Genomic DNA, 13641 nt, shown 5'->3' on the forward strand with positions numbered 1-13641 from the left:
GCAGGGACTCAAAGTGCAGTTTACAAGGTTGGGAAAGAGTCCCTGCTGAGATTCCAGTCGAGAGAAGATAAGATTGGCCTAGGATAAGCATGGTATATTTTAAGACAGCAGAATATAGAGGTATCATAGAAAGCCCTAGCTCTGGAGTCAGAGGAATTCTTTGAGTTCAAATCTTGTCCCTAAGGTTCATTAACCATGTGCTCTCAGTTAAGTCATTTGTCCTCCGGGTTTTCTCATCTGAAAAAGGAGGGTGTTAGTTTTCACTCTTTGAGGATTCTTCTAGCTCCAAATTTTTGATCCTATGTCCTGGGTTTGAATCCTGGCTATTTTTTTTTTTTTGCTATCAGCATACCTTTGATTATGCTACTTGAATTCACAAAGTCTCTATTTTCTTCATTATAGAATGCATTTTTGTTGGTGAATAGGGAACTAAAGGTATGGAATGTTGTATATACAGTCAAAATTGACAAAATTGATAGTTTCTTTTGGGTAACTGATTGTTTTCTTTTATTTCAAGAAAAGATCTGTGACATAGATGGGAAAATATATCTGTAAATCACTAATTCAAAAACATAAGGCATCAACACAAGCCCCCTCCCCAAAAAACCCAAATATAATAGAGTAAAATCAAATTAAAATAGGATGTGTACCAGGGATTCAGAAATCTTGTAATCCTATGAATTACTACCATTTCTGTACTTCACCAAACACATTGCTAGCCACAGAGGAGACATTCAAGAAATTATATTTTTTACAACGTTGCTTTTATTGGATAAATTGTTCCCCTGGTCCTGCTCACTTTACTCTATATCAATTTAGACTTTATTAATCCTAATCAATGCCCAACCAACTATAATTTCAGAAGACTGAAGATACTATCAACCTCTAGACATAGTGATGACAAGAGTCAAGATGAAGAATGAGATAAACATTTTGGACATAACCAATATGGTTGTGTCCAGTGTAGGAATTTGTTTTGCTTTGTTTGCTTTGTTTTGCTTAGCCATGTATATTTATTCATTAGTTTGCTTGTTTTTTCATTTAATTGGTGGAAGGGGAGGGAGTTAAAATAAATGTTTATTAACTGAAAATGGAGGTATAGAAGAAGGGGGAAAGGATTGTTATGTGAGGAAGAATGAGAAAGAATCTCTGAATTTTTTCATGGACCATAAAAAGGTATATATTTGAAAAAAATGAGTAATTTCAATTTAATTTCAAGAATTCCTAAGGACTTCTAGATGATAGGAAGCATCATGGTACAGAGGAGTGATTCCTAAAGTTAAGAAACTTTAATTGAAATTTTGCCTCTGATACTGACTACCTGTGTAACCTGAGTTAAGTAAATTAATCTCCTTGAAGTCTCAGGTTTCTCATCTACAAAAATGAGAGGGTTGAGCTAGATGACCTCCAAGGTCCTTTATAATATCCAAGTTATTGTCATCCTGTGGTCCTTCATCATCCAACTTTGTACCATATTCCTGACCTAAGACTACTTCCCTGGTTGCTATAAAGGAATATATGCAGGGTGGATAAAGGGGGAAAAAGTGAAGAGAAATGAATAACAGGAGATAGATCCACTGTAATTATACCCATGGGAAAGTAGAACAAAAGAGTGACAGGAAACAGAAACACAATACTAGACACAACAAGCACAGAAGCAATAATTACATCCCTAACTCTCTCTCCGAGGCAATGAATCCTGCAAATGTCCTGAACCCTGAGGAAGTATCTCTAAATGCTAAAGGATTAACTGCCCTTTAGACTCCCCCCTCTGGATTTAGCACAGCTAAAATAGGTAAAGTAATGTTTATTCCTGGCAAACTATAAAAAAAATATCCCTCCGTCCTGGAAGAAGGCATAGCTAAAGATACAGATGCACTCCCATCTTGCAATTCCTGGATGGTGCAAATATTGATTAGGGTGCTCTTTGTCCTTGGGAAAGAAATTATGTAAAGCAGTAAGAGGACCAGGGTTCATGATCCCTCTGATACTTGCTACCTCTTTGACCTTGGCTGAGTCACTTAATTTAAATCCTTGGATTTCAGTTTCCTCATGAGTAAAAAGAAGAGGTTGGACTAAAATGAGGTCTCTCCTGGCTCTAATTTTATAATCCCAATTCTTCCAAATAGAGTCTTTCAGCAGTTTTCTCCACCAATCTTCACTCACCCATTAGAATGTAAGCTCTTTGAGGGTAGAGTTTTCATTTCTGTCTATGTCTAATACCTAGCACAGACCCTGGCCCATGATTAATACTTAATATATAGGTAGTGAATTGTTTTATTTACCCAACAGCACAAATATTTTAACCAACTATCCAATCAACATTGCATTTTCTTTGTTAAAGGGGAAAAGTTACATATAAAATAGTATCCCAGGAGAAAGGGTAAGCAAAATTAATGATAATACTAATAACCAACATTTATAAAGTGCTCATTAAATGCCAGGCATCTTCACAATTATTCTCATCTGAACCTCACTACAATCAAATCTTCCAGGTAAGTGCTATTAGTATTCCCATTTACAGATGAGGAAACTGAGGCAAACTGGCTAAGTGACTTGCCCAGGATTACACAGTTAGTATATATGTGAGACCAGATTTGAACTCAGGTCTTCTTGACTACAGGTCTAATGTTCTCCATTGCACTACTAAGCTACACCAGAAGCCTCAAAGAAAAACATTAAAAGAATAAAAAGCAAGAAGGCCAAGAGAGAAGTAAGAGTACCAAGAAAAGATGGAGGAAAAGAGAAGGAACTGATGAGAGGAGGAGATGATAAGGAGAGGATGTCAGGGTGGGGAGATTGTGGTTCTACTAACTAGAGATAAGGGTAGTTCTATTAGAGTTACAGAATCACTCTGTTCAAATCTTGCTTCTTGTTGGTCTCTGGGATTCAGAAAGAAACCAAAAGTCATCCAAAGATCTTTCCTTAATGGTTATCTTGTGGCTACTGGAATCTTCTTTTGTCTTTTGATCTGATTTGCACAGAGTAAAAAGCATTATATTAAGAAACAAAATGCATGATCCCTGACCTCACAGAGCTTACAATTGGGGGGGAGGGTTTTTTTTCCCACTATTAGAATATTCCAAGTGATACTTTTACTGTCAATTAGATTCTTGAGATTTGTCAAAGTTTTAATCCCTGTCTACTATCTCCTGAAAGATCAAAGATAATATTTAATAGCAGTCTAAAATCATCAGATTCCTTTGGTATTCTTGACAGAACAAAGTTAAATTCTGTAGAATTATTTCCGTCATTCTTTTCCACAATGTCATTAAATTCAATTCACTAAATATTTTAAAATACCTATTATGTGCCAGCTAGTGGTGCAGTGAATAAAGCATCAGCCCTGGAGTCAGGAGGACCTGATTCAAATTTGACCTCAGACACTTACTAGCTGTCTGATACCCTGGGTGTCACTTAACCCTAATTGCCTCATATCCAGGAACATCTCCAGTAATTCTGTTTCATATTTGACCACTAAATCCAGATGGCTCCAAAGGAGAAAATAAGGCTAAGTCACCTCACCCTCTCACTCAAATCCAATTCATGTGCTTTTCATGGCATCACCTGCCTGATGCTATGGCTTTATTTAAGAATGAAGGACAAACATCACTATATGTCAGACACTATACTAAGAGCTAAGAACACAAAAAGAGCCAAAAGACAGTTCTTGCCCTCAAGGAGTTTACAATCCTTATTATCACAGATGTCCCCACTTCTTTCCTTTTGAGCCCAATCTTTTGAGAAACTTCCTTGGACTTCAATCCTGGAAACACATTTCTTTTTTTTGCTTTATTGTTTACATATGGAATAGTCGGGGGGGGGGGGGATGATGAATTTGGAGTTAGAAGATGCATGGTTCAAATCTCAGCTCTCCTATTTATTACTCATGTGACCTTTGGACAAACCTCTTATCCTGTCAAAGCTTCAGTTTTCTCATCTGTTTAAAATGAAGAGGTTAGACTCTATGACATATATAACAGGGGCTCTTAATTCTTTTTGCATCATGACCCCTTTGACAGCCTGATGAAACTTATGAACCCTTTCTCATCATAATGTTTTTAAACACATGAAATAAAATACAAAGGACTACAACTGTAATCCTAGAATTTCAATCATATTGAAATACATTCATGAAAACATTAAAAAAGTTCATGAATCCCAGGTTAAAAATCTCTGATGAACAAGATTCTTTTCAGTTCTATGTCTGTTATCCTATATAATCCAGAAATTCCCTAACTACATATGTAGCCTTTAACCTAACTGGAAAAAAGTTCTCCAAAGTTTTTTTTTTGTATCACAGGACCCTTTGGCGATCCAGTAAAGCTTATTGACCCCGTCCCAGAATAATTATTTTTAAATTCTATGGAGAAATACTAAATTTTAGTGTAAGGTTGGTAAAAATAAAGATGTAATTTTTTTTACCCCAAAGGGTACTTTGTGGCTACTGAAGTCTTGGGGGGGGGGGTCAATCAAATTTGATGCAGTTAAAAAAGCCCTCTGCAAAGAAATATAGCAACAGAATTCCTACTTTTAATCTTCCATTGTAATCATGCCTTCAGTGATAATACTGAACATCAAATGTCCAAGGTTTCTCCTCTCTCTGGTATCTAAATCCCTTTTCAATGTGTCTCCAACCTATCTTTCCAGATTCATGTTTGCCCCTTAACATACTATAGACCAAAGTGACCCTTAACATGCTTTTGTACATGCTCATGCCAGAAATTCTGTCTCTTTTCACCTCCCTGTTTTGGAATACCTGATTCCCTTCAGGGCTCAGCTCAAGTACCACCTTCTACAAATAATTCCTCACCAAATTCCTTTTTATTTTCCCTATAGTAGAAGATAAGCCATTTTCATTTTTGTCTTTGTGTCCCCAGCAACTAGTAAATCCTGGCAAATAGTTGGCAGTTAATAAATGCTTATTTAGTTGATTCTAGTGTCCAGAGTTCCACAGTACTTTACACATGGATGACCAGCAGAGTGCCAGAATCTCAAGGACAAGAAGCTAAAGCCCAGACCCCAACCCATCTGTCACACACAACTTCGAAGGAGCCAAATGAATGCTAAATCACCTAAGGTGCCCTGAGGCCCCTCCTTGAGGAGTTCTGCCACACTGAATACAGATTCTTGGACTGCTCACTTTATATCTCAAATGGAATGAGAAGGATGGCTAGGAAAAAACAGAGAAGCGCCTGAAGCCCAAAACCAAAATAGCTGAATAAAATACTATTCTCTAAGCTTTCAGTTTAAGGTGAACAAGTTGGAAGAAAGATTTTTTCAAATGCATTTAAATAAGATGGCTCATTTGTTATGATTTTGTAATTCACTGGGTTTCAAAAGGGGAAAGTTGTTTCTGATGGACAACTAGTTAATTTTCTAAGTGAGTTTCTTCAATAGCGTGAACACTGTTGTATCTCAGTGGAATTGCAGAGCTAATCAATCACTCTTACATAACAGGTACTTACTGAGAAAATAACGTCCTCGACCGAACAATGAACTTGAACACATATTCCAAAGCTTTCAGAGTTCTTAGGATAGGTTCACACTGCTCCCCTCTGCTGGAAGTATCCAAGTAGGTCTTCAGAACAGTCATCAGTTTCCTAAACAAGAGATTCCATTTTCAAAATACTTCTCTTCCCAGGACAGCATGCAGTTATCAGTTTATACACAAAGTTATGAAGCATTCAATCCATGGTATAAGGTAAGACAAAATAAATTCATCATTGGATGTGACTGTGTGTGTGTGTGTATATAAAAATCTCTAGAACAAATACTACAAAAAAGTCAATTATACTAGGGAGGTTGGATGGAATGATCTTTAATACTCCTTCCAGCTCCAGCATTCTATAACTCAGTGAAAGAAAGGATCACTAGAAAAATTTAGATTATAGCCAGAAGCTTAGTTACAATCTTCTGACAGGGCTGTAAGTAAACAGTCCTCTTCCGATGGAGGAGAGCAATGTAGCAGTATAGTTATAAAAAAGGGAGTTTTCCCCATATTTTGAAGCTTGGAAGGATTAATCTTAGCCTATGGTTTAGCTCTTTTCATTACCATGAAAATTAAAGTGATCTTTGATGCTTAGGGATTAGGGAATCTAAAACTAATACAAAGTTTTGCCACTCCATCTGTATTCACTTTGTGATATATATATATATATATATATATATATATATATATATATATATATATATATATATATATATATCCAAGAGACCCAGGAACAAGAATAGTCATTGAATGGGTGATCAACAGGTAACCTCTCATGTTCCTTAGGTCTTTTGATATAGGAAACAGACCTGGAAGTATGAAGGACAGAAAGGGAGATCATCTAGTACATTGTCTTTGTTAGATGTATTGCACTTTCAAAAGACTAAGCTAGGGACAGGTAGGTGGGACACTGGAAAGAGCACTGGCCCTGGAGGGAGGAGAACCTGAGTTCAAATCCAGCCTCAGATACTTAATAATTGCCTAGCTATGTGACCTTGTGCAAGTCACTTAAACCCATTTCTTTAAATAAATATTTTTTTTAAAAAGGCTAAGCTAGGAGAGGAAAAGCTGAAAAAACCTCCAACCAATTTCCTGACTCAGTTTCTTCATCTATAAAACAAGAGGATTGGACTAGATGATCTTTAGGGTCTTATTTAACTCTAATATTGAATAACTTCTAAGACTCTAAGGCCATAGCTTGCAAAATAGCTCTGGTCCTTTCTTGAAGAAGTTAATAGGGAACTTCTTACTTTTTCTAGAAAAGATAACTGTATATTAAGTCTCCAAGGAACACTTAAGGACTAAGATTTTCCCCTCAGGATACATAGCTGATGATTTTCAATTTGATGATCAAGAGAAACCCCAGTGAGTATATACACTTACTTGTAAGCCAACGTTGCACTGAAATGTTGCTGTATGTAGGCCTCCAGAACAGTATTGAAATGCTGGAATTTTCGATCAGCAATAAGCCCAATTATATAGATCTGATAAAGATGTCAAGAAAGAGCATTTATGAGGCTGACTTTCTGTACAGATATATGGATAGGATGGAACTTGGAAGAGATGCTTTCTTGCTCAAAATCTCCTCCTCATTTCCCTACAATAGGGTCTAAAATTTATCTATTAGAGATTTTTTTTCTTTTGGCTAAGGTTTGTTTTTTTTCCATTTTCCATTTAAAATGTAAATACTCCTGTTTGGGATAACCACTTTAGTCAAAGTTGACCATTAATATTTTATCCATGACAGTAAGAAAGTCACATTTTTTAATGGGAGAAAAAGAATGCAAGGAGTAAAGAGGTCAGACCTAAATAGAAGGCTACCATGGAAGGCAACCACAGGGCATCATGATGGCACTGGAATAGTACTGAGATGAGACTGGGCTGCCTGGCAGGAGTAAGAAAATTCCAAAAGTCAAATGAGAAATGGAAAAGAAAAATGCTTCCTATTCCTCATTTAGGTTGTGGGCTAACCCTGAGAATTCAGCAAAAGCAACCTAGACAGGTCCTGGTGTCCAACTTTCTGTATATCCAGTTGACATCAATTTGCCATCAAGATTTAGAATCTCCTTTCTTCCCATTCCACCACAGTTATAAGTGAACATCTGACTCTTAAAGTTAAAGGAAACATAATTCCATCCATCTATCCAAAAGTCAATCCCATGATATCAAAAATAAAATAATCTTATCAATACAATCTGAGTTCAGAGAATCCATGCAAGTTTCTACCTTTCTCTTACCAAAGCATCGAAGACCAGGATGTCATATTCATTACTTTGGGAATGTTCCATCATGATATTAAAGAGGGCATCCAAGGTATCTTGGAGAAACTGAGGGGAAAGAAAGCTCACATGAGTCATTGGAATGGAACTTCTGATGTGACAACTTTAGAAGATTCTGGCTCAGAGTTAGATGGCATTTCAGAAGACATCTAGTATAACCCCTTGATTTTTCAAATGAGGAAACTAAGGCCCAAAGAGTAGAAATGATCACAGAAGTCCTGAAAGCCTGGGGGGAGATTTGATTGTACATCTCCTGACCCCAGAACTAGTATTCTACCTTGCCACATACTACTGTGTTAAGACACAGTTAGTAAACTGCCTTCCAAGGTAAACAGATTCCTGGAAAGTAACTGGTGTAGACTGTTGTAGATAGGTGGAGGCATTTGGGGTTTGCAATAATAGTCTGTATTTTCAGTTTGTTTTGATATATTTGTTTTGGTTTGGTTTTCAATCTGAACTTGTGATTTCATGGGTAAAGAAAATTTCCAGGGAAGAAGGTCCCTCTAATCAGCATAGATTAAAAACTCTCCTAGAAGTTAAAGTCTTTGAGAACTATTTGGGAATATGAAAAGGTTAAATCATTCAACCAAGATCACAGAATCAGTTGTGTTAGAGGTAGGATCTAAATCCAGGTTTTCCAGAATCTGAGGCTAGCTCTTTCTTTACTGTAGCAGGCTTCCACTTGTCCAATTTATAGCTAGCAAATGATGTTGCAATAGAAAACATTTCTACTGAGATTTAGGGTCTGAAAAATAGTTATACATATTCCATTTGACTTTCCCCACATGTGGTGGGGAACCCTATGTGATGGATACTATAGGTATTATAAAACTCCAGCTAGGATTGGTCACTGGGCCCAGAGTTGGAGACCCCTATCCAAATTCTGCCTCAGATACTCAGATGCTAAATGTGTTACCTTGGACAAATCACTTAAACTTCAGTTTGTCTCAGTTTCCTCAATTGTAAATGAAGAAATAATAGTCCTTATCTCCCAGGGTTGTTGGGAAGAACAAATGAATATTTGTAAAATACTTACCATAAAATGCATACCACAGTATCTGGCTATATAAATGTCTTATATTACTATTTGTTGCTATTATTATTAGTAGTATCTCCATAGATTTATTTTATTTTGTTTTGCTATTAAACAGGATCTGTACTTTTTTTCAGGGTTGGAAACTTCCAGGTAAGAAAAGTCCCTTTACCAATGCAGAGCAGAATTCTTACATAATTTTAGAAAGTTGCCTGAGGCACTGGTGATCAAGCAAGTGGCACAATATCTATCAGAGGCAGAACCTGACCTAATCTACCTGAATCAGGAGCCATCTTCCTAACCACTAAACTACCATGTTCCTGGACCTCCATGTTACAGAATAGGAACCCCCTGGTTCAACAAAGTTCATGTTTACAGAGTTAGTAAGTGTCAGAAGCAGGATTCAAACTAGGGCTTCATTGCAAGCCTAGTACTTTATACTATCCCAAATCTGCCTCCCTCAGGTGTTGTGGATCAAATATTCCTCAGAACCTCTAAGAGGGAGACTCTGCCACACAAAGTGTTTATTCCTTAATTTTCTGACTACACAAAACTCCTGATGTAAACGAGGTCATGGTGCCTGCTGAGGTACTTTCCTTAATCCTCACTGTGGGGAGAAAAAGAGCTGCTTTAATTAGAACAACACCTGAAACACTTTGTATTCCCTTTCTGTAACCAAATGGACACAACCAAAATATCTCCAATATTCTGCATGTTCTGACAGAAACCTCAGCTATATAGTCAAGTCTCAATTTTTTGAGTTTTTTTTCCCCTTCCTCATCTCTGCTTTATTAAGTTCAATAACCAGGCCAAACCAACTGATTTTCCTAACTCTCCTAACTTTCCTACCTCAACCAATGAGTTCATAAAAAGTCGGCCCTGCAGTCACATAGCAGTAAACCTTAGTTAACAGCATGCTGACCAAGAGCCTACTATGGGCAAAACAGTCCACAGATATAACTCATCAACCAAAGCTTCCCAGGAATGATTTTCCAAGACACTTTGGAGCAACAGTTTGGGTATTTGGGTACTCTGCTGTGGAGTTATCCACTAGTCAATTATTTAGCAAGCTTGTAGTTCCTATTTACCAGGCATAGGGAATTTAAAAAAATAAAGGAAAAGGATCCTATCTTCAACAGCCTCTACCAATGGAGACAAACATATGTGTATTTATATTTATAGTTAGATATATTTGGATAGATAGGTAGACAGATAGACACAGACAGACAGATAGATAGATAGACAGATAGATAGGCTAAAATAGGTAGATAAATTAGTAGGTAGACAGACAGATAGATACAAAATAGATATAACATCATGGGGGCAGAGAGGGGAGGAAGAAGCAAGAGTAGCTGGACAATCAGGAGAGGCTTTATATGTAGTAGAAGACACTCATCAAATTAACTTATCAAAGTTAACAAGGGATTCTCTGAGGTGTATGTGAATAATAGAAACTTGGATCCAAATACCAGGTCTTCTATTTGGTTAGTGTGTGATCTTTGTTAACCTACTTCATCTCTGGACCTCAATTTCCTTATCTGCAAAATGAAGAATTGGGGGTCAGATGGTCTCTAAGTTTTGTTATAATTCTAAATCCTATAACTTTCTTTTCTCCCGGATCTATTTTACAGGCATTTTCAATATTCATCCAAGGAGAAAGACACTCTAACCCCCTTCAGAGACAACCTAATTCTGCTTCTCGATGCTCAAATTTGAAGGCATGTGAATGCTTTGATGCATATAAACAATTTGATTAAAAAAAAATAAAGGGATTCATACCAACCTTCACAACTTCCTCTCCATCCACAATTTTCAGTTTTTCTAAATTTTCTTGTAGTAGTTCAGGCTTCATACGCCACTTTAGCAAACCTAGCAGACCCACTAGAACACAGACAGACAGTATCAATCAGATAAGGCCATCATTTAGGCCTTCTACCTTCTCCTGAATCTCTCTCCTCTTCTCTAAAACACACATAGACAGGAAAACACTGCTTTTTAAGGCCACGCCATTCTCCTAAGAAGCCCCATTACCATTCTGAGTTAGCTTGGTAGAGCACACAAGGGTTGAAATGGAAAACACATCTCTAGAACTGATGGAGAGTCCTCCTACACTGCTGGAACTTCGGCTCAGGGTGGAGCCCTTGCTTTCAAAATGGTGCCGATAGGAAGGAAGAGTCAGGTAAGCACTGGAATCCTCCATCTTCTTGCTGTCCCCCTGAAAATATTACCCAGGTTACTCCTCCAAGACAAGAAACAGATATCTAATACAAGTCAGGGACCAAGATTCCTAGATAGCCAGAGATAAATACCAGTTCATCCCATCCCAATCAGATTTAAAGGTAGAAGAGACCTTAGAGGTCATATATGTCTATTTCCCTTATTTTACAAATAAGGAAATTAAAGACCAAAAAGGACAATTGACTTGGTCAAAGTCATATGGGTACTAAATAGCAGAGACAGAATTTTAACGCCATTCCTCTGACTGACTCCAAATGAAATATTTCTTCTGTAGCACACTGCTACCTTCATTCTGTGTATAATGGGACACAATATAATCTTTCATTTGTCTGTCACTTAACTGATTTTTCTGTTAAAAATGATCAATATATTTCCCTTTCTCCTTCTCTGAGTGGAATGTTAGGAAAGGTAGGAACTTTATTAAGAAATCTATACTATGAGGCAGCTAGGTGGCATAGCACTGGCCCTAGAATCAGGAGGACCTGAGTTCAAATGTGATCTTAGACACTTAATAATTACTTAGCTATGTGACCTTGGGCAATTCACTTAACCCCATTGCCTTGCCAAAAAAAAAAAGAAAAGAAAAGAAATCTCTACTATTCTTGGTTTCTTTTATAATCATAATAATGATTTATATCCATGAAAGAAATAATTATTAGATAACTAATTGTTAATATTGGGGAAACACAGGATTTATCGCTTTCTAAAACTTTCTTTTCTACTAGGTCAAGTCCAGTATCTAAAAAACACTGCTGATAATGAGTCTGAATTAACTTTGTTTTTAGATACAATCTTGTTCAGAACTTACCCAAGTGGCAAAACCCACTGTATTATATTCAGATTTGGGTTGGGATAAATTCTTTGATTGAAGGCAATCAAAGGGGTGGTTTAGAAGTAAATGACATAATCAAAGTCACAATTCCAGTCCCTCATTAGAACAGGTCTACCTCTCATAATATTCATTCTTCTCATTAGTTGTCAACCAAAGTCGACTACCACTCTCAGAAACACACACTTTTCCAAGGACATATAAGCATTGAGTGGGTTCATTGATGGATCTTTGGCATTTGTGAGTGTCACTGACCCTTTTATTAATTATATGCTAGCATTATTAATAAAATTATTAAGTACCAAGAAATGAAGTCTCAAACTTTTTATGTCATAATCTATCCAAATTTAAACTCTATTAAATATATTAAGTAAAGATATTCTTGTACATAGTAATTTTGTACTTCTATTACAAGTCTAGGTAAAGTTTATTAGTTAGAGCATTGTGCTAATGAGTCCAAGATCATTATCAATCCCATATTGAACCCAGTAGATCTGTTTTCCATGATCTCTCACTTTGCTTCTAAACTCACTGATTTTGTTTTTGTTTGTTTTTTGTTTTCAAATATAAGCTACTGTCACAAGAATTTAGGTGAAAGGGTATAGACAACAAAAATCCACCCCTTGAAGTCCGTGACACTGCCTCCAAATATGCACAGATTTTAAAGTATGTCATAGAAAAAAACACTCTCAGGTCCTGGCTCTCCTTTGTCATTCAAGTTCTCCTTATTAAATTTCCTTCACTTCAATAAATACCTATATTTTCTCTGAAAGCATTTGAAGCTTAATCTGTACAGAAAAACAAAGGATCACCACATACACACAAATACACATACACAAATACCCTTCCAAACTAATTAAGAAATACAGAGTACATTGTAAAGATAAAGAACTTTGAAAGATTCAAGAGCTCTGATCAATGAAATGACTAACCCTAATTCTAAAGTGCTACCCACCTCTACCTGAAGTAGAGGACTCAAGATGCAGATTCACACATTTCTTTTTGGACATGATCAATATAGAGATTTATTTTGCTTCACTATGCAATTTTGTTAGATTGGGTTTTTTTCTCTTTTCCCAAGTAGGGGAGAGGGAAGTATAGTGGAGGTGGAGAGAGAGTCACCCTTCACCCTCACTAAAGGAGAAGAGAACAGAATGAAGGCCAGAAGGAATCAGAAATAAGTAGGGAAGTTTGGAAAGTTAGATATTGGACTTATTATATACTTAAGAAAAGCAAGCTTTACATAATAGAGATTCACAATTTTATGTCCATACTATCCTTCTGTTCTACAATATATATGGAAATGTTCATTTTTTTTGGTGTTTTTTAAGATCAGAATAATAAAATAATTAAAGGAAAAAATAAAGAAAAAATGCTATTATACCTTCAGGACTAACAATTCATGACACCCATCTTGCAGAGTGGTTCCATCTTCCTTCATCAGTTTCACATAGGACATAGCAAAGTTCTTTTCCCCTTTATCTTTAGCTGGAAATGGAAAATACATTGTCAGCAAAGACTTGGAAAGGCTTGCCCCACCCATCTAGACTCTTGACAACCCCTTGAGCTCTACTTACACTCTAAGGATGACCGATGCCGAAACATGAAACGCAGGTGTATCTTCTGCATGTCTTCAATGGGGACAGCCACCTTTGCAAAAAGGAACCGGGATTCAAGAAACAGAGGGTTAACATCCCCATTCCCCCCACCACCAACCATTCCATTTCACTGAGGCCTCTGCATAGTGATTTATTATCCATCCATCAAATTT

At 36.7% G+C, this 13641-nt stretch overlaps 1 protein-coding gene across 2 annotated transcripts in view; it reads right to left on the reverse strand.

The window, feature by feature from the left end:
* The window catches only part of DOCK2 (dedicator of cytokinesis 2), a 535580-nt gene that overhangs the window by 439397 nt on the left and 82542 nt on the right, over nt 1-13641 (reverse strand). For both annotated transcript variants that reach the window (XM_074212450.1, XM_074212449.1), the window contains exons 16-22: nt 13448-13520; nt 13255-13358; nt 10835-11018; nt 10587-10684; nt 7729-7818; nt 6875-6975; nt 5469-5603 (exon numbers count right to left, since the gene is read on the reverse strand). In XM_074212450.1, the coding sequence (XP_074068551.1) occupies nt 5469-5603; nt 6875-6975; nt 7729-7818; nt 10587-10684; nt 10835-11018; nt 13255-13358; nt 13448-13520 (785 nt within the window). The remainder of the gene's footprint in view (nt 1-5468; nt 5604-6874; nt 6976-7728; nt 7819-10586; nt 10685-10834; nt 11019-13254; nt 13359-13447; nt 13521-13641) is intronic.

The sequence above is a fragment of the Macrotis lagotis genome, chromosome 1 (genome assembly GCF_037893015.1).
Source record: "Macrotis lagotis isolate mMagLag1 chromosome 1, bilby.v1.9.chrom.fasta, whole genome shotgun sequence".
Taxonomy (NCBI): Eukaryota; Metazoa; Chordata; class Mammalia; order Peramelemorphia; family Peramelidae; genus Macrotis; species Macrotis lagotis.